General features: G+C 35.9%; 2 protein-coding genes across 8 annotated transcripts in view; one reads left to right on the top strand and one right to left on the bottom strand.

Annotated features, from left to right (window-relative positions):
- The first annotated feature begins 1,363 nt into the window (after nt 1-1,363).
- On the top strand, nt 1,364-17,792 carry NUDT6 (nudix hydrolase 6). Of its 4 annotated transcripts, XM_039320168.1 has the most exons (5): nt 1,364-1,633; nt 4,622-4,825; nt 8,053-8,108; nt 14,873-14,927; nt 17,354-17,792. In XM_039320168.1, exons 1-5 carry the CDS (start codon nt 1,402-1,404, stop codon nt 17,749-17,751), a joined length of 945 nt encoding a protein of 314 aa, XP_039176102.1. In that variant the 5' UTR covers nt 1,364-1,401; the 3' UTR covers nt 17,752-17,792. The 4 variants fall into 4 exon arrangements, with proteins under 4 accessions (XP_039176102.1, XP_039176103.1, XP_039176104.1 ...); XM_039320169.1 differs by lacking the exon at nt 4,622-4,825; XM_039320170.1 differs by lacking the exons at nt 4,622-4,825; nt 8,053-8,108 and having other exon boundaries at nt 1,364-1,689.
- Nucleotides 17,793-18,036: 244 nt separating this feature from the next.
- FGF2 (fibroblast growth factor 2) overlaps nt 18,037-21,475 on the bottom strand; it is a 36,157-nt gene continuing 32,718 nt past the window's right edge. For all 4 annotated transcript variants that reach the window (XM_039320173.1, XM_039320175.1, XM_039320174.1 and 1 more), the window contains 2 exons: nt 19,783-19,886; nt 18,037-18,407 (listed from right to left, as the gene is read on the bottom strand). In XM_039320173.1, the coding sequence (XP_039176107.1) occupies nt 18,222-18,407; nt 19,783-19,886 (290 nt within the window). In that variant the 3' untranslated portion in view covers nt 18,037-18,221. The remainder of the gene's footprint in view (nt 18,408-19,782; nt 19,887-21,475) is intronic.

Genomic DNA, 21,475 nt, shown 5'->3' with positions numbered 1-21,475 from the left:
ATTAACAATATACAATAAAAAAGAAAGAAAAAAAATCATACTTAGCCCTTAACTCCCCTTAAATTACATCATCATAAACAAATCTCTTATACAACATTTACTATAAAATTTACTCATAAAATAAATGAAACTTTATAGTCCCATACTTCTGAATATAATCTATCCATCTTCTCCATACAATAATATATCTTTCTTGTGTATGATCCGTTAAATAAGCAGAAATTTCTGCTTATTAGAATTTTATAAAACAGGCATCTAGTGCAAAATTGTCATCGTGTGTGGAGGTACTCTCTGAGCTAAATTGTTTGTTTGCAGACATTTCATTATCTAATCATACTGATGATATTACCCTGTCAGCTAATGAAACATCTGCAAAGAAACAACCAGCTCAAAGAGCAGCAAAGAGTCCACAGTTTAACTTTGAGCCACATATAGCAATCCCCACATTAGAACATAACAAGCTGTCATTCGGCTAAGATCCAGATGCTGAACAAGGCTTCCTATTCACCAGGACAATGCTCAGCCCATCACAAGATTCAAATCCCATAGGCCATCTTAGAAAGCAGCTATTCACTTAACATCTACCCAGTTTAACCCTGAGGATGTTTGCTCTAAAATACTTTATTGTGGCCTCACTCTTAGGATCCGTCTACCAAGTCACCTAGTTTTGATCTGTCTCACTGTCTGGTTAGAAATTGAACAGAATTAGGTGTGATACTGGAAGAAGTGCCTACATCAGTGGGGATGGAAAGATTCCCCTTGTGGCAAGTGTGGTGCTGATATGCAAACTATTAAACGTACTGTGCAAGATTGCCCAGTGTGTCTTCTCTGATTCCTTAGATACACATGAAGCAATGCCAGAGGTAATTGCTTGGATAGCTAAATTAGACATCCAGTTATGAGGCCACTGCTATGGACTGTGTATATTGGTTTACTTCTGTCATGTTCCCATCATAAATAATATATAAATAAATGTAATAGTAAATAGAATGAAGGAAGAGAAAAATATACTGTAAGACCCAATCTAGTGCCACAACCAATAGCATTATTAGTCTGGCACTGTCTACAAGTGTTGGACTTCAATTCCCAGAATTCCTAAAGACTGAAAAATTATGGAACCTAAATCTAATACAGATTTCAGAAATCAGGATGTCAACACCGGACTCTAATATAATTTATTTTATTATGAAATGCATCTAGTAAGTTTATATGACCGTCCATCTTATGTACAGAGTATATTACAGTCTTTTCCACTGTAGAGAGTGGAAAGAAATTTAGAACTGTAAGAAAAGCCTTGACTGAGCCAAGTTTTCCAACTGTAACAGCTGCACGGAAGTCCGGCTTGTGAGTAACTCTACCTCCTTTCTCTTCGCGTTCCTTTGCAGCGGCAACACAGCCGCCATGGCTGACTGGGCTCTTTGGTCCGCGCGCAGCCGGCGTTTTCTCTCTTCGTGCTGGCGGCTCCTGCAAGAGCCCGAACTGCGGAGCGGCGTGAGCGGTCACCGACGTCTCTGCGTGGCCGAAACAGGGTTGAAGCCGCGACGGGATAAATTCGGCGGAGTGAGCTTAAACCTGGCTCAGCTGCGCTCTCCTGACAGCCTGGACCAAGCCGCCTTCGGGCGCTGGCTACAGGGCAAGTGCCTTTTGCTGGAGGCTTGTGGGGAAACAGAGATCACAGTCGGACCAAAGGCGAGTGGCCCCGTGCGGTCTCTCCGCTCACATCGTTTCTAAGGGCTCACAGCTTCCACGGTGGGATAGATTTAAAAAACATCCCCCCCCCCAAAAAAAAGAACCAGCGTATTTGAATACGTGCAGAATGCCTCTCCCTTCCCCTTCCCCAAATTTCCCTGATAAAACTGCCTCGAAAACAATTTTGGGAACAAAACGTGTGAATGAGCTTGTGGCCAAGTGCCGCTCTTTCCCTGATAAAGGGAGCACTACTTCTCAACCCAAACTAGCAGATATACTCCATTGAACCGATTAGGTTTAATATTTCTATTTCGTCTGCCAAGTGATGCGTGGTCGTTATAAGTAAAAGGTGTTTTTTTTCCTTATCACTCAATTACTTTATCTACACCCACATGTCCACAACTGAGACTGAACATAGAGGGAGAAGTGTGATGTTTGCCAATTAGAAAGGAACTGAAGGAGTGATGTAATTGTTAGTAACAGAATAGAATTGTTGTATTACATACTAGGCACATCAGGCTACCGTAGTGAAAAGCTGTAATACAGGGAACTGAGGTTTTAATATGCAATTAAACCAAAATTGCGGTTGCTCTGAATACCAAAATAATCAGGTAGTTATTAATAGTTATGAATAAAAATTCATAAAGGTTCTTTCTCATCCATAAGCACTTTTATCCAGTAAGTTACTTTAATTTTAGTGGATTTTAGCCCTAGATAAATGGTATAGCATTGCAGGCTGAGAGCAGTTCCAACAGTATTAGAAGAATGAAGTCACAAATCATTCCTCCAGTTATGAAGAGCATTTTTTTAATACTTGGAATAGTTTTGTTGAACTAACCTTTTTTTTCAAACGAAAATTGCAGAATAGCAATTTTTAAGGACCTAGTTTCAAAGTACCCCCTAACAGTATTAATAATGTTGAGAAATCTCCAATGTTAAACATCCATATTCAATATTTTTATTAAAATATGCATTTATTTCATTTAGCAAATTTGCACCCCACCCACCCCACCCCACCCTGCACACTAGGGTTCCCCATGTTACAGGGATATGGGAAATTATTATTAATTACTCTACTTTGTTAATATAATTAAAAATGAGACTGAATATGAGTGAAGAATTCTTAAAGAATTGCTATTCTGTTAATTTTTTTTAACTAGTGCTGTTCTCACATTTTTAAAATGTGTTCATAAAAAAGATGTAAAGTATGTTTCCAATGTTTGCTAACCTCAAAAATTAATTTTCTAGGTTGCACTATTTTATACAGTACATGAAAGAAATGAAAAATAAAATTGCACTGAAATAACATTAGGGCTAAGTAGCACTTCAGGCTGAAAACTAAAAGATACTTTGAAGTGCAAAGAGTGTTTATGTAGCAGCTATCTGCAACACCTTAAACCAGGGGTGTCAAACTGCTGGTCCATTGGCCAGACATGTCACATGGAAGCCGCTCACACCCCATTGACAGCAATGGCAAAACTGTCCCGATAAGTTGCGCAACATCACGTGACGTCACAAGTTTGACATGTCTGCCTTAAACCAAAACATTTTTTCCCAGCATCAAAATGCAGCTGCAGAGGACACTTATGCAATCCCAGTATGGAAATAGCTGGTTCAACACCTCAGTCAGGTGCTACAGGATCATCCCTATATTGCTTTTGAATCTAAAATACTGCACAATACTACAGTTACATAACAAGACCTGGAGGAAGGAAGCAGTGTACCCTAAAGGCAGGCAATAAAGGGATGCATTAACACAGGGGTCCTCAAACTCAGCCCTTTTATGACTTGTGGACTTCAACTCCTAGAATTCCTCTGCTAGCCATGCTGGCTGAGGAATTCTGGGAGTTGAAGTCCACAAGTCATAAAAGGGCCAAGTTTAACATGATGAAGCTAACAACATGGGGGCCAGTTGCCGCCAATTAGGTGTTTGATGGCTATGAGAGAAGCAGCTACCAAATCAACTTTGCAAAGCAGTTGAAATCCTGTTGCATATAACATCAAATTTAAATAATATGGCTTTAGCCCTACTTCTTTTTACCTAGACTGGTTGCACCAAGCTCGAGAATGCTGGAGCTCTTTGGGCTGGTTGCTTCCAGCACGTGCTATTGTGTTCACAAGCCTATTCTGGAGTTGCCCAGACTGCAAGATCCTCAGCTTTTTACTCATGTGTTTATGTTTCTTGTGAAAGCTGCTTCCATCCCACTTTCAAACACCTAATTTCACACCTGCTGAGCTTTTCTGGCTGCAACAATATCCTGGGATATGATCTCCAAAGAGCCCTGGATGCCTCTGTCATATCGGTGTCTTTAAGGTAGATGCACCCTCTTTCCATAAATTTCCACTGATAATATAACTAAAATTTAAGACATTTTATAATAAAATACATGAAATGTCATTTAAATCATTTAAAAACAGATTTCAGATCAAACTGTATCTGCATAATTAGCTGTTTTCTATCTGGTATTTAGATTAGAACTCAAATGAGCGGCTGGTAGCCTTGAGGTGAAGATGCTCGCTTCCCACTCAGAAGGTTGAGAGTTCGATCCTAGGCAGCAGCAGATGATTCTGTACCAGGGCACAAAGAGAAAATATCTGCTGTGAACTCCGTGTAGGCATCAGGAGGGGCATCTAATCAGTAAACGCTGAGCTCCACTCAGTCAGCCCAACTCCATCCCAAAACAAAGAGATTAAAGGGTCGTAAAAAGCAAAAAAAAAAAAATATCTGGAGTAGAACTGAAATCCTGAGAGTTTTCAAATTCTGTCTTACGAGTTGCACCTCATTACATCTCAGTCTGAGGAAATTTGGACTAATTTCCCCCCCCCCAATTGTTAAACAATATAAGAGAAATGAAAGGCAGACAGTCAACCACTGATTAAAATGTTTAGCACAGACATTATCAATACCTTTTGCGATATTTTCCTTCTTTAGGTGCTATCAAGCAATGGCGAGCAGAAGGCCACGTAGCAGTATGGCTACATGTCCCTATACTGCAAAGCAGATTTATAGTTGCTGCCGCAGAGCAAGGCTTTACTTTTCACCATGCAGAATCAGACTCAGCTACACTGGCTGTCTGGTTAGCAGAAGGGCATAGCAGACTACCAGTTTATGCTACTCATCAAGTAGGTGTTGCAGGTAAGCACACACACGCACGCACACACACACACAAATATAGAACCAAAAATAAGCTTTTACGAAAGGTTAATAGTACAGAATGCCAGATAGCCACATCTTATTACCCCTAGCATTTTTTGGTGAGCAGGTAAAATAAGAATATCTTAATACAAGCTTGCTGTTCCCCCATCTCTTTACTTTATTTGGATATAAGGAGACCTGTGAATTTGTATAATTTTATTTTTATTTATTATATTTTGTATCTCACCTTTATTATGTTTTATATGGAATGGAATGGAATGGAATGGAATAGAATAGAATAGAATAGAATAGAATAGAATAGAATAGAATAGAATAGAATATTTGGCCAAGTGTGATTAGATACACAAGGAATTTAATTAATATAATATTCTTTCCTCCTATTTGCCCCACAACAATAATTCTACCAGCTTCCATGCCCAAAGCAAGACTAGAACTCACAGTCTCCAGATTTCTAGACCAGCATTTTAACCTCTACACCATACTGGCTCTTTTATTCTACCTTTTATTTTTATCTATCTTTTATTCTTCCTCTCTCACCCATTATGGAAATTTCTCTGCTTCTTCCATAGTTCAGTTTCAGCAAGGTATGTGAAAATCTAAGTTGCTACAGTTGAATTCCCAAGCTCAAAAACATCAATTTGGATTTTAATATAGCTAAGTCAGTAGAGGGCAGCAAAAACAAAAGATGTTTCTGATTTATTTCTAAGGGCATGTTTGAGCATGTTTTCCTAAAGCATGAAAGATACAGTTCAACATGAATTATCAATACAATGTTATTTATTTAAGCATGAATCAGCCCTTTTAAGTTCTGCCAAACAAAATGAGAGGGATTGAAACAAAAACTTAACTATACCAACATTATGTGGAAACTGGGGAATTCTATATCAGGTTCTACTGTGCTAATATGGTCTGGTTATGATAAAATCTTTAGTCCAAAAGTGAGCGTTATGTGCCCTCTACATGTCTGCTAGTTAGATATAATGGGATTTGAAGTCCAAATTTGTTGCCTACTCCTCTTTTTCATAATTTCCTGTTGACATTGTGGCTTGTTTAAAACTGTTTAAATTGGAAAGTTTGGATGACCTGGTGAATTTGTTATTAAAAAATAGAAGAGACTTCATCATTCAGTTTATTTATTTATGAATGATTAATGTCATTTCTACACGGCAAACTTCCAAAGGTTCCCAGTAGTTTATAGAATTGCTTAAAACCTTTTGAAAACATGTAAAAATCATTCCCATCCTAAATGAAACGTACAAATTAAAACATACTTGCAAACATAAAACATCTTCCAAGATAACCTACCCCAATTTTAATGTGGCTTTCACTCGTGTGGTTCCTTTGCCCTGCAGGCTTTTTAGAACAGCAGTATCATGAATGTTTTTTTGCAATAGCAATAGCACTTAGACTTATATACCACTTCACAGTGCTTTACAGGCAGCCCTCTCTAGGAAAGGGGCCATCTTAATTTAAGGGGAAACTATTCCAGATCAAGAAGGCTAGGACCAGTAAAGCTTGTTTCTAGATTACTACTTTTTTATATCTCAAAGGGGCAGAATTCACAGCATGACTTTCCTACTAACATGTATGGGACATTATATATCAGGGGTGTCAAACTGCTGGCCCGCAGGCCGGACACGTCATCCAGAAGCCGTGTCTACCCCATTGCCGGCAATGGCAAAACCGTCCTGATACGTTGTGCAATGTCACATGACGTCGCGAGTTTGACATGTCTATTATATATGATTTAGACAAAACCCTGCAGGTGTTTATATCCAGGATGGCCAAAACATAAAAGAAGCAAAATGTAGGCTGGGGAAAGGTGTCCGTCAAATCAACTTGGGAAAGTCATTTCAGTGTATTTATACATTATACAGTCATTATGTGGTATGAATTATTTTCTTGCAAATGTAACACAAACAGCCCTATTTTACTTATTTCACAACTGAGAACTTGCTCATGAGTTCAGACTGGTAATGAGGAATAGTGCTGATTTGCCCTATAATCTATTATCTGCTAATTAAAATTTAATAGAGTAGTATGCCAGATACGACACTAAATCAAGATTACAATATGTCCATCACATTGCCACAAACTAGGTATTTATCTAATTGAAAAATGAAATATGAATAGGCCAGTAAGTTTTGTTCTTAACAAATCCTTAATGACATCTGTAAGTTGCTACATTGTTTTCAATGATCTCTGCATGTTAATGTTGAACAGACAGCTGTAGTTCTCCAGTTCCCCCTTTTGTCTATGTTTGGACATAGGAAAACGTTGTCTTTTCCAGCCATTTGGTACCTTATTCGTTCTCCTGTATTTCTTAAAAACGACGAATGGAAGTTGACCCAGACTGTGAGCGAGCTTCATTAATTCCCACATTTAACTGCTTACCTGTAATATGTATGGACAGGAAAGATTGATAAGAGCACCTGCTATGCTTCAAATCCTTGAAACTCCTTCCTAGAGCTTCAAAATGTGAGATAATATAATTGTACTCTTCTTGGTGGCATTACTGGTCCCAATATGGATAAGCCGGAAGGTTGTTTCAGTGGGCTTGATAGGTTTTAGCAGCTGAGATGTATGTTCTTATAAAGAGACTAAATATAGTCTTAGCATAACAACAGACAAGTTCAAAGTTAACCCAAACTTCCAGTTTGACTAATAAACAGAATTCCACACCAGCTAGCACATAACAGTCATATATATCAGAAGGATGAAATCATACTCATTGTAGAATATAGAAAATTGGTGAGTACTTTCCAAAGGAATGTCCTTTCAGAAATTTTGTTCCGGATTGCTGCTGCATTTACAAAATATTCTCTCCCACATACAGAAGTGTGATTACTCTCTTAAAGAGAAGGGTTATTTTTAGCCTCATTCTTCAGGTTTTCCTTTGTTTGGAAATAGTTGTGCCTTGTATTAATTTTTTGTGTAATCTACAAGTAACCTTATATGTTACTTGCTAAGGTACATACAGAATCAACCATTTAGTTAGAAATGCTTTTAAAATTGAAGTAAGGTGAAAAATCAATGACAGAGATGTTTATGAGTGAAAATAATTTATAGTCTGCCAGGAATTTGTAATTAAGAACTAAAACTTTATTCCAGTGGTTTTGATAGAGAGGAAGTTCCATACTAGTTTTGAAGTGAATCATGGCATACTATTTCTCTGATAAAACAGAAAATATTATGTCCCCCAACAGGTGCTGTATTAGATACCCACACTGGTAAAGTATTAGTTGTTCAAGACAAAAATAAAGTAAGTACTTCACATTATTTATAATGTATTTAATTTGATTTGGATTAAGAGGCCTTTTCCTTGAGCAAAAGGCTTTTACTGCTTTAGACAAAGAATTTTATGTGAAGAAAAAAAAATACTTGAGATCCAGCAATGTGCTTTTCATTTTAGCTCAAGATGTAATATAATCCTTTACATGGATTGCTGCACACTTTCTCAAATTATGTGTTTATGCCAAGATAGGATTATGCAAAGTCTTGAACCAACTTTAAGTTCCTATGTCTTAATTCCATTCTTCTAATATGAATACATATTATATTGTTAAGCAACCCTATTAATTTTTTCTCAGCATAAGTTAATAATGGTTAAATAAACTTCATTCCATTTCCATCTGCAGTTAAAATGACAGATAAGATGAATACTCATTCTTTTCTGTCAGTTTAAATCCAAAATCAATTGGAATAGCAATGAGCTGATTTCCTCGCCAATTCTATTTTTAGAAAGCAAAGCTAAATTTTGAAAGTTTCTGAATGTTAAATTTCACTGAGAAGGTTTTTTTTTTTTAACTGAAACTTAATATTGGCATCTTTTTTTTTTTTTTTTTGGCCAATGCATTCTCCGTACTTGTGTTGTGTTTGAGTTAATTAAGACTTGTTTGCTTATTTGGTTTTGTTTCTCAGTTTATGTGGGGGTATTATTTGCTTTTGGGGCTGCAATTGATATTTAACCATTTGTTAATACATCCTGTAAAGCGTAAAATAGAAACATGATACATTACTGAACATAATGAAACATTTCTGAGTAAACATTTAATTAATAAATAAATCACTAAAAGAAGTAGAACCATTACTTTTGGTTCTTAGATTCAGGATAATATTGCATGGTTTTTTAAATAATTTCCACTGGGAACAAAAATGAAAATTCTTATAATAGTAAGAACAATAGAATCTTTTTGCTACTTTCAGGAATTTGGAAACAGCAGACATCATTTAAGATTTTAGAAATAAGCTATTGGATGTCTATTTTAATTTACTTGAAGAGAATTCATTAAAAGTTATAGCAGAGGCAAAAAGGCAGGCAAAATTAGACACCAGTGTGTAAGTAGTAACCCATAGTGATTTACCTATTATTTAAGGACATAAAATGAAATTGGCTGTTATGGGGAATAACTATTACAAGGTTAAACCCAGTATATCGTAGTGGTAACTTATGATAAACCAATATTAGATATAATAGAATAATCATAGGAAGAAAACCCTACATAGCAATGCTGGAGACTATATCCACAACATTACAAATAACCTAACCACCAATTGTCCTCCCCAAAATACTTACGTATCTATGCAGAGTGCACTTTTGCTGAGAAAACCAAGCCACTGTTAGAAAAAAAGTATGCCCTTCCAAGATCCATTATGCAGTAGGGACAATACTATTACAGAAGATGGGATAGCTATCTATTGATCTCACTGCACATATGAAGGGAACAAGAATTAAAAATAATAAAAGTCAACAGAAAAATTACAAAAATCAACACTCAGATTTTTTTTTAAAAAAACAACATTCTTTTGGAAACAAAATACAGCCTCACCAAACTGACATTTTCCAGTTGTAATAGGGCTATATACAATCATGTGAAAAAGAAAGTACATTCTCTTTGAATTTTATGGTTTTATGTATCAGGACATATATAACAATCATCTGGTCCTTGGCAGTTCTCAAAGGTAGATAAATACAATCTCAGATGAACAACAATACATGACATATTACACCATGCCATCATTTATTTTACAAAAAGAAAGCCAAAATGGTACTTTCTTTTTCACATGACTGATAGATGACATAAGTTTAGCTAGTATGACTAGTAGCCTTTGATGGGAATTAGGGAGTCGAAGTCAAGTATTTCTGATTGGTGTAAAATTGGAGCAAAATGATTTGACCTTGAAAATAGTCAAAATGATTTAACCTTGACCTATAAGAGATGCTGAAAAGACTTTTGAAAAGTATGTCCTGCTATCAACAATAATTTTATTTCAGGAATTTTGTAATTATCCAGTTCTGTAAACTAGAACTCAGGGACTCATGTAATCCAGTCGAATAGTTCAAATGCAAATAATTCCACTGATGTAGCTTCAGAAAAAGAAAGCTTTTAAACAGATAATGCAGTAACCTAGACGGGAAAGATGAATTCTTAGCATCAGATAGTTCTGATCCATTGGTGCTTTGTAATAGTTTACAGGGGCTACATCAATTTCACTGAGGGCTGCATCAGCATTATAGTTGTCCTCAAAGGGCCAGTTGTGTGTAAGACTACATATCATATTAAAGCCTCCCATCTCATGTTTCCTCGCATCTTTGGGGAAAAGTTTGCAAGGGGAGTGGCTATTTATAGGAAAATGCAGCACAGACGTAGGAAGAGAAGGAGAGAAAGATGGCAAGGCAGGGAGAGATGAGGACTAAAGAAACACATGATCCGAGCGCCTTCCGTCTTCTCCCTTTCCTTCCCTCGCCAGCCACTTGCTCTCAAGCAGAGGGCACTTTAGCCAGGCCTACCTGCCCCTGCGGTTACTGCTGCACACAGCTTCACACATTGGAGAGGCTCCCGCTGCCAGTCCTCTGCTAGCGCTGCTACCACCAACAAGACACGCAAAAAAATGAGGTAACTACTCAATCACCTCCTCCTACTAGTCTGCTTACAGGCCAGATCTAAACACATCATAGTCCAGATCTGGTCCGCGGGCCTTGAGTTTGATATGTCTGGACTACATTGATTGAACAGTAATAGGAATGGATAAGACAAGTCCAATTGATTGGAAAATTGGAATAATTTGTTGGTGGTAATCTTTCAATCAATTATGCTTTCTGCTACTTTCAGTGAAGCATAATGGCAACTGGGTTAACTCATTCTCATATTTTTATTGTGGTTATGCTTCATAATTTTATAACTTGCCAGATTTACAGCCACCCTTTGGTTTGTATTAAAAGTCAAACACAGGCTACACAAGTTTAAAAATACATTTTTATAAGTTTATATTTTAATAAGTTGGTTAACAGCTGGTCAAAAGCTATATGAGCATATTCTATAGCAGACATGTCAAACACAAGGCCCAGGGGCCGGATGTGGCCTGCAAAGTGGTTTCATGTGGCCCGCGAAGCCATCCTGGAAACAGTGAGGGAACGGCCCCCTCTTCCTTGGCCCTGGCCTAGGCCAGCTAGGAGCCAATGTATAATTTTGTGGTGGCCCTCTATGCTGAAACGCATTCAGTCTTAGCTCCATAAGCCCCCCCCCCGCATGGCCTGAGAGGAACAGTGAGGCTCCTCCAGTGGACCATGCCTTGGCACTTGCCCTGGTCCAACCCCCTTCTGCCAGAGACCCTCAGATCTGTCCCACTCCTGCCCAGGCCCCCACAGGCACCCTTGACACGAACAAGCTGGCCACCCCCACCCAGTAGGTCACACCCACTCCATCCATGCCCACCCAGTAGGCCACACCCACCCTGGCCACACCCACCCAGTCCCCTGAGGGCAACCGCAATGCTGATGCGGCCCTCAATGAAATTGAGTTTGACAACTCTGTTCTATAGCCTAAGAACCAAACTGAAGAAGACCCTGTAGAGCAGACATGTCAAACTCACGACATCATGTGACGTGGCGCAACGAATCGGGACGGTTTTGCCATTGCCAACAATGGGGTGGGCGCGGCTTCTGGATGACACCCCTGCTGTAGATAATCATGCAGTATTCATTTACTAAGTATTTTCCACAATCTAGAATTTTTTTGAACTTCTCATTTTACGCTTAGAGAAATAACTGAATAGAAATAAAATTAATGACTATTCCTTAAAATGCTATAAAGCACATTTTTAAATAAAAAAAGTTTATTGAAAGTCATATCATACTTTCTAAGGATTAAGTTTGTTGCCTTTAAAAAATCACTTGAAATTTGATAAAATTTCTTTTAATTTTAGAAATGTATTTGTGATTGCATCTCTCTCTCTCTCTCTCTCTCTCTCTCTCTCTCTCTCTCTCTCTCTCTCTCTCTCTCTCTCTCTCTCTCTCTCTCTCTCTCTCGTCAGCTTGTATTTGCATAATAGTGACCTGTACTTTGTCAATTTATTCCAAGAACTGCTTATATGATGTCATCAGGGTTAAAGCCAATCAAAATACAGAACAGTTTCCAGTGGCTGAAAATAAAGTCTTAGAATCTTATGAAACAAAATATTTATTTTGTCAGATGGTTTTAAAAAGGCAGTAGTCAAGAACTCATTAATATTTTGTGAACTGGTATTTACCCAGTGCTGTCACTAGAGTATAGTTTTCGTTATTCTTCTTGATAGAACAGGCTATCTCCTTTAGGAAGTCATCATTGTTTTCCACAAGACAGAATGTGCCCTTTTCCACAAACACATACTTGTTTATTACATGATAGAGATGACTGCAATATTGACCTAATTGATTTGCCAAGAACAATCTTCCTTAAGTGGAGTTTTCCACTTAGATTAAATTAACTTTGGTGAATAGAAGCTATCCCACCTGGGAATTCTGAGATACTGTATAGTGCAATATATCTGACAGGGAGGTTGGCTTACTGTTATCAACAATGACAAATATACATGAATAGCTACTGTTTTTAGAAGAACAAGTTGAACAGAGGTTAGAGAAGGACATCCACCTGCACAATGAGTTGGAAGCTTAAGAAATTCGTTCTTCCTGTCCTAGAATAGCATCACCCCGGAGGTACATGTGGCTCCCACTCTCCAAGTGTTCCGGAAGGCCCTTAAGATCTGGCTCTGCTCCCAGGCTGCATTTGGGGTCCTGATGGAACCACTGTTGTGTTTGGTTAATATTATGGTTGTTTTCATCTCTGGGCAGTTAAGTTTTGTTATATTTTAAACTGGGTTTCAGTTATATATTTGATTTTTTTGTAAGTTGCCCAGGATCCTTGTAGAATCAGATGGCCTTAAAAAAATAAAATAGCTTAGTGATTTTTCTCCTTTTGCAATTGAAAAAATGTCCAAGTTGTATCAGAATTTTTTCCTGGTTAACACCATTCTAAGAGATCTCTATATGTCCTATATGTAGAGACCTCTATATATAGGGAGGTTTAAATTTTTTTCAGGCTGTAGAACTTGTTAAAAAAAAAATCTCAGAATTCCAAATTAAGAGACAAACTGTAGTGACAGAGAACTGGTTGTGTTTCATTGAAGTTTATTATTATTACTTTTTTGCCCTTATTTTCCCCCATCAGCTTACGTGGAACTCCATTCAATTTTTGAAAAACCCTAGGTTTGCTCAGAACAGTTTATAAAACCCTGCTAGGAATTAGCAACCATTTCACTGCATTTTAGAAAGGGAATATTCCTGCAGAGGTGGTCCTCAAGTTGCAACTGTAATGGAGCCTGCCTATTACAATTAAAGTCATGACAGTTGTAAAGTGGGTCAGCCATTTTTTTAAATGATCTTTTTTCCAGCAATCGCTACCATGGTTAAGCAAACCTATGGTTCGTTATATGCCAGTTTTGCCAAAACCGTTGTAAAACATGGTCATATTACTGTGGGACACTGCAAATGACTGTAAATGCCAAGCACCTGAAGTATGGTTGTTTTCACAGGGGGAATGACTGTGAAAATTTTGAATCTGAGTTGTAAGTGCCCTGCCCAGATAGGTCTGTTGTAACTTCAAACAGTTGCTTAGAGACCAGCTGTAAATCAAGGATTACTTCTACTCATAATTTTTTTCTGCCTCTTGATGTTTCATACCTCTCTTTTTACACAATATTTTAACCAATTAGGACAGATCTTTCCCCATTCAATTGAGTGTATGTAGAAAGAGGTTTGATGGCTAGATACTTTCTGATTTGCCAGCTAGACTTCTGATGTCAGAGATGGAGCATGTCACTTGACTGGATAAAACAACAGTCAACTCCCCTAAGGGGCTGGCCTTAGCTGTCTATATTTTCTATAAAACTGGGAAACTATTACTCCAAAACTAAACAAACAGAATACTCTATCTGGAAGCATCAAAATAAAGGGACAAAACATTGTCAAGATATCGTCTTTGAAATGAATCTTCCCTATGTTCTAAAACGCAGGATCATGATTAAGCAGGTAGAATGTATATTGCTAATTATAGATTTTATTCAGAATGTTTTGTGATAATTGCTTTTTGGCTTTGTCCCCTCACCCCAGTTTTTTTTAAAATAAACATTAAGACTGCACAATTATAGCATATCTCTTCTGTTTTCAGGATTATTATTTTTTTAAACAAGTATATAAGCAGAGTGATCTTTTCTATTTGTTGTTGCTGTTGTTAAAGTTGGGCTGAAGAGAAAAAGGAGCCAAGTGTACCTTAGCTGAAAAAACTGAGATTCATCCTGATTGGTTTTAGGTTACTTTTTGAAGAAAGGCTCAGTAATGGAATGGATTTTGCTTTCAAAAAGGAAACACTGAAATAGAATATACGTACCTAAAGATTAGATTACTATTTTGAATAACTATTTGAATTTACAAATGCAAAGCTCTGTTCTGAATACTGGCCACAAAGTATAAGTACTTCTTTAATGTTATTATATTTATTATTTGGATAGTTAATGAGCAGCAAAACTGACAATCATTAGATGAATCAGTAGATGGTTTTTTTGCAATATATTATATAGACGTTTGTTTTTAATTATCACATCTGAAAAAACAAGTTTGTAAATAAGGACTAGTCAACTCTAGTTCCTTCTCACAAAAAGGACCAAAAACAGTAAGAACTTAGCTAATGAGTTCTTTTTATTTCTTTTAAGACAAGAAATACATGGAAATTTCCAGGAGGCTTGTCTGAACCAGGTGAAGACATTGGTAAGCATTTGGCTATTGAAATTATTACATGTTATAAATTGGTGCCAAAACTTGCAGATTTGAGAACTTAGTTGTGATTTGTGATACCTCAAAGGCTCTCTTCAAATAGGATTTATAAACACTTCAAAGTAGTCATGTTCAAAATTTAGTTGAAATTTTCTTATGAAGATTCGGGATTTCTAGTTGTAACTGAGTAAATGAGTTATTCTATACTGAATCAAAACAGCTGGTATTATTATTTAATACAAATATTTTCTTATATATTTTATAGAGTATCTCATATTCAATGTGGCTGTTGTCCAGTTAAATTATGGAGATATCCATTATTACTTGAACAGTAAAGACACGTCTTGTTAAATAAAGGCTAAACAGCAATTTGCAGATTGGCTTATTATTCAGCCTTTTTAGAAATGGTTAAATAATAGCACTGATAACAACTGTCTTATTGGAATGGTTGCTAATTTAGCTACCTCAAAAATGGAAGTAATGACACCCATGAAAAGGGAAACCATGCTTTGCTAATAAGATAATTAAGTCTGTATATATCCCCTTAATTTCATATATGAAGGGAGATTGAGGAAATTAATCTGAGGTGTTAAATTAAACAGCTGCTGAAAGGTATCCTCAAAGTACTTGGGACATTACTTTTCATTAGGGACTTTAAAGCTCTCTATATAAACATTTGATATCATAAATCCCCAGCTAATTTGGAGGGGAGGATGGCAGTACAGGTAGTCCTCGTCTTACAATCACATTTGAGCCCAAAATTTCTATTGCTAAGCGAGTGAGTTTTGCCCCATTTAAGAACTTTCTTGCCATATTTGTTAAGTGAATCACTGCAGTTACGTTAGTAATACAGTTGTTAAGTGAATCTGGCTTCCTCATTGACTGCTTGTCAGAAGGTTGCAAAAGATGATCACATGACCCTGGGACATTGCAGCAATCATAAATATAAGTCAATTGTTAAGCATCTGAATTTTGATCACATGACTATGGGGATGCTGCAATGTTCATAAGTGTGAAAAATGATCATAAATCACTTTTTTCAGTGCCGTTGTAACTTTGAACGGTCACTAAACAAACTGTTGTAAGTCAAAGATTACTATATTAGGACTCTGAATCATAATTAATTTTCTGTTTTTTTGGTTTTGTAAATGTTTATAATATCATCACTTTGGTAAATGTTTCAGAAAGCCCAAATGTATCAGTTTAATGGCAGTTGCTCCCAAGTAATGTATTCCTGGATATAAATTTTTTGCTATGGCCCTGAATGTTTGTATAGAAGTTGTATTGTGGCTAGTACTGCTTATTCCTCTCAAGAATGTATCCTAAGTTGAAATGTAGTGGTTTCAAACCAAAAATCACACAGTTGAGTTTCTCTTGCTCTCCTGCTAAATGCATCCTCCCAAATCTGTTGTGGAGGGTCTCTGAGTCTTTTAGAACAAATCTTGGGAGGGCAAGGGGATAGATAATAAACCTGGTCAATTAAAAATACCTCTTTTATCAATATTTAGACACAAGTAGTAACACTCAATTCAATCTGATGACAATTAAATAAATGATTGCCAAATAATATATTTATTGCCAAAAATATTCAAAAAGATAACAATATCTCATTTTTAGTAACAGCAGTACACTCACATTGCACTGAAAATAAAAAAATGAAAATCATTAAGTTATGCTTGTTACATACATTAATAAGTAATTAAACAATATTATGTTGCATTAGTTTTAAAATGCATAGATAACTTTGACCAACTGTTTTCTACTAGAAGCTTTCAAATTTAAAATATATATCTTTTTTAAAGTGGCTTCAACAATTATTTTAGAATATAATTAATTGTAGAAAGTAAGGAAGATAACCTTGACAGAGATAAGCAAGAGCTGTTGCCAAGAGAAAAAAGGCTAAAGCATTTAAATCCAGAAGAGTGAGATAACATTTGGAAGTCGCTCAGGCAAACACTTCCCTAATTGACTGAATTAGGGGCAAGGAGTTACAACACAATTGGACATGTAAGATCGATGTCAGCTTCATTAGGTGGACCTAATGAAACTCTACAGGAAGCCTAAAACTACTTTTATTGAGAGTGGCTATAATAGTAGTCTAGACAATGGCTTCTGCATATCTCTGCCAAGGTTATCTTCCTTACTCTCTACAGCAGTGGCTCCCAACCTTTTGGGCACCGGAGGTTTTGTGTGCTGCCTGCCTCCCATGGATGGAGCTTGTTTGCTCGCCCTGGTTGCTGGCATGCTGCAGACCGGTGCTGGTCCATAGACCGGGGGTTGGGGACCCCTGCTCTACAGCAACTGAATTCTCTATGGTTGTTTGCATGAGGATTTTTAAAAAAACAATATTTTACAAGCTCCTAAAATTATAATTTCTGACTAAAACTACTGGTAGTATATAAGTTCATTCTTCCTCTTAGGGAATACAGCAGTTCGAGAAGTTTTTGAAGAGACAGGTATAACATCTGAATTCAAGTCTATTCTAAGCATGCGACAGCAACATGGGCAACCTGGAGCCTTTGGGAAATCAGATATGTACATAATCTGCCGTCTGGAGCCTTCTTCTTTCCGTATTAATTTCTGCCAGCAGGAGTGCCTAAGATGTGAATGGATGGACCTAACAGACCTTTCCAAGACAAAAGAAACTACTCCAATCACTAGTAATATAGCTAGATTACTTCTCTATGGATATCGGGAAGGGTTTGATCAAATCGATATATCTATGAGAGAATTCCCAGCTATGTATACAGGTCTTTTCTATAAGTTGTATCACAGAGAGCTGCCAGAAAGTTATAGAAATGTGACAGATATGCAGTAAAATTAATATTCTTTGTAATCAAAAATTATTTGAAATCAAAATCTGTGTTTGTGTGTTTTGTTCCAGATTAAAATCAATATTTATGTTTATGTCTTTTAAAAAGATATTACCCTTAAATAATAAAGACTCTGTAGACTATGCATATTTTAAAACTTTTTTCACATTCAATAGCCTAAATCAGAATGTCCACTCCTAAACCATCAGATTAAAATGATTATAAAATCTAGTTGGAAATACTTAACTAACCAACATATTTAAATGTAACCATGTCTTCATGCCACACTCACGTTAGTATGCACATACAAACACCCTTATATAAATGGAGAATGAAAATGGTTTTCAGTGTTACAGTTCTACACATTAATGATATGAAATCAATCAGCAAATATTGGAAAATATCACATTAATTTGCATTGTGGAGGAGGGAACATCTATTGTTACACAATATTTCATGAGCTGTGATATTCAAATCAACTTTTGGCAGACATTGGCAGAAAAAGAATAGCTTTCTGTCCTCGTCCAGTTTTTGGTCCTAGTTTGTACTGACCAGTTCGTTTCAGTGCAATGTACCAATCACAATATTTACGAGACCGATATGTGTTATAGTTATTAGATTCCAAGCGTTCAAAAAAGAAGCATTCATCTGTTACATATTTCTGTAAAAAAAAAAGAGGGAGGTATTATTCATAGGCTTTGTGAAAAAATAAAATGATTTATCAGATATGTTCTTCTGGCTGATTAACTATTTACCAAAATGATATAAATCACTTCATATAAAAGATATAATCAAATCTATATTGAGTTTAGATCAAATCATAACATTTTAATTGCAGATTTCCTCATTTACCCATCATCACACCCAAAAATACCATAAATAACTACTAAGTCTAAAGTAACTTAGTTAAAATTACTTAAGTCTAAAGTAACTGCTTTCTACAAATTAGTTTTCTTATTTCCATGTGAAAGATTAACATCCTTATGATTATGAGATTTTAGTAGGAGTATAGTAATGAACTAAAAAAAACTATAGCTGCAAATACTTGTTTTGGATTAATATTTTCTGAATACCAGGATATTGCATTGTGCCGTCAATCACATTAAAATCCTGTTTTAACTTTTAGAATATAAATGAGTAGCATTTAACCTGACCTAAAATTTAAGGACAATTAATATTTTATGAATTTAAATGAAATTATTCCAAATTTTTGGATTATTAACCATTTCATTAATAATATAAAACAGGTAGATAGAGTTACTGAAGAACAAACAACAGTGAAGTAACTGAAGTGTATGGAGCTGGCGTATGAAGTGTATGTGGAGGGTTTCACATATAAACAAATAATTTAGGGATCATTACTGTGTGTTTTTATACCAAGAATATTAGGAAACAACAGTTCTTCAGTAATTTGCCACTGAAAATCAGAAGTATTATTATGAGGGCAATGAAAACCACGAGAAAGACCTTCTGTTATCCTGTTCTGATATAATGTATAAATAAATCACATGGAATAGTTGAACTTGCAGCATTTCAGATTTGAAAGTGAAATGCTGCTTTGGAGTGCATGGAGGAATGAGTGTAACACCTGCTCGCAGTGCCCTGAACCCAAAGCTCCTTTTCCCAGGTTTGCATGGCAGCTGCAGGATCAGAAAAATATTTTTTGGGTTTAAAGAGTTACAAACAGGTGCTACATGTGCCTTCAAATCTGACGTGGTATAGAGTCCTATAGATTGAATATCCTTTAAATTAAATCTAATTCCCTCATCAGTTTACTCAAAAATCAGACAAATATGACTCCATTATAGTAAAAACTAACATGTTGAAGACGAGAAGAAGTGCTGTGGGATAAGAACTTTAAAAGTAGAAACTATGCTAACCCATAAGTTCTTCAAAAATTTAGCATTTTTAGAAAGCATTCTGCAATACCCTAGAAATTAGCTTCCATAAAATATAAGATCTTTATACTAAACCCTGCTATCCTAAAGCCTTAATTATGAGAACGGAAAAAATAAAATGTATTGACAACTGCTTACCAATGCTAACAATCGTCCATCTTCATTCATAGCAAGGAAACGGTTTGCACGTATACCTTTGATTGACACCACACCTCTCTCTTCAGCTTGAAGTATTAATTTGACTGCACAGAAGGAAAAAGACAATCATGATGTTTGAATAATTTATCAGCGTACAAGCTATTCTTCAGTTTGCTTAAAATTAAGTATGGATACATATATGGAAAATCAATCAATCATACATGTATATGTATCCTAAAGCCTAAAAACATTGAGTTTAACTTTTGTACAAATAAGATACATTATTTAAACAATGTACATAATAGGTATTGATAAATTAATTGAACGTCCCATATGAACTAAAATAGAAAATCTAATAGAGCACACTTTCTTGAAATAATATTTTCTATCCCCGCCTAAAAATCTGTGGCAATACTTTGGAATAATCCCAAGTAAGTCATCCAGTTTATTGCTTAAAATATATAAATATTGAAAGCCACACAATATGAACTTTGTAGAACCAACATGGACGTTGTAGTATGGTGTAATTGCTAACCAACATAGTTATTTTGTGTTTTAATTTGGCTTATTTTTCTCTCTTTTAAATGATGTTAATGGTTTACCAGACCATTGCAGACTGGAATGTAGAAAGGTCTTTGTTCTGTTACTGGAACATTCCTAAACTGCAAGATAAAAACTGTCTTTGCTCTCCAAGTCAGGATAGGATAGAACTATGTTGGTTTTAACAGGATGACTATAGTTTGTCTTGGATAAGAGAGTTAATTGTCATCTAGTGTGTCTCTTCATGAATTCCAAATAGTCTATCCTTATTAACATGCTAAATTTTAACATCCCGAAATTGTAATAAAAGGATCTCCTGTCTTGGTCTGTTTCATTGGAAAAATATGCATACCGAGGCACAAGCTTAGAGTTAGATTTGGCCTTCACTACTGTATTGCCATCACATTTCTATTACAAACATAGGGAAGTAATTGGGAGAAATCCAAATCCAAGACATTCAGGCACAAAATAGTAGAGGGAAAAAAAATCTCTGATCCTTCCCTTTTTTAAAATATATTTTATTGATTTTTAACAATAACAGTCTTTAGTGCTTAGCAAATAGCGTGTTGTCTGAGTTTAAAAATAATCAATAATACTTAATTTCTATAATTCCATAGTTAATATATTAATTAATGATATGTTTCCTTGATCTTCTCTTTTTCCAGTAGCATTCTCCTTTTGTCAACATTAAACAAATATAATTCTTAATACTTTCAATGCATATAAGGTTAATTATAAACATTTTTCTTGTGTTTGTACAAATAACAATAACATCAACATATAACATCTTTTCTAATCGGCTTATGTTTCAGTTGTATTTATAAAGGTCATCTTATTGAATCACTATGTGTCCTGTTTTCAGGACACATTATTTAAGCTTAGTTTCCTCTCAGTGTTCAAACCATTCTTATCAGTCATGATTTTTTCAATGTTAATTACATTTAAATATCCAAACTTTTCATTCATATACACCATCCCAATACCGTATATGCCAGCGTATAAGACGATTTCCGGAAGCGCTAAACTCGGCACCAAAGACGGCGGTCGTCTTATACTCCGAGTCGTCTTATACGCCGGAAATACTGGTAGTTTCCAGCATATAAGACGATATTCTAGGAATGCAGCTCAGCGATAAAGACAGGGGTCATCTTAT

This window comes from Crotalus tigris, unplaced genomic scaffold, assembly GCF_016545835.1.
Source record: "Crotalus tigris isolate CLP2741 ecotype Arizona unplaced genomic scaffold, ASM1654583v1 scf7180000023625.2024221, whole genome shotgun sequence".
NCBI lineage: Eukaryota > Metazoa > Chordata > Lepidosauria > Squamata > Viperidae > Crotalus > Crotalus tigris.
This window is presented reverse-complemented; position numbering and strand designations above follow the sequence as displayed.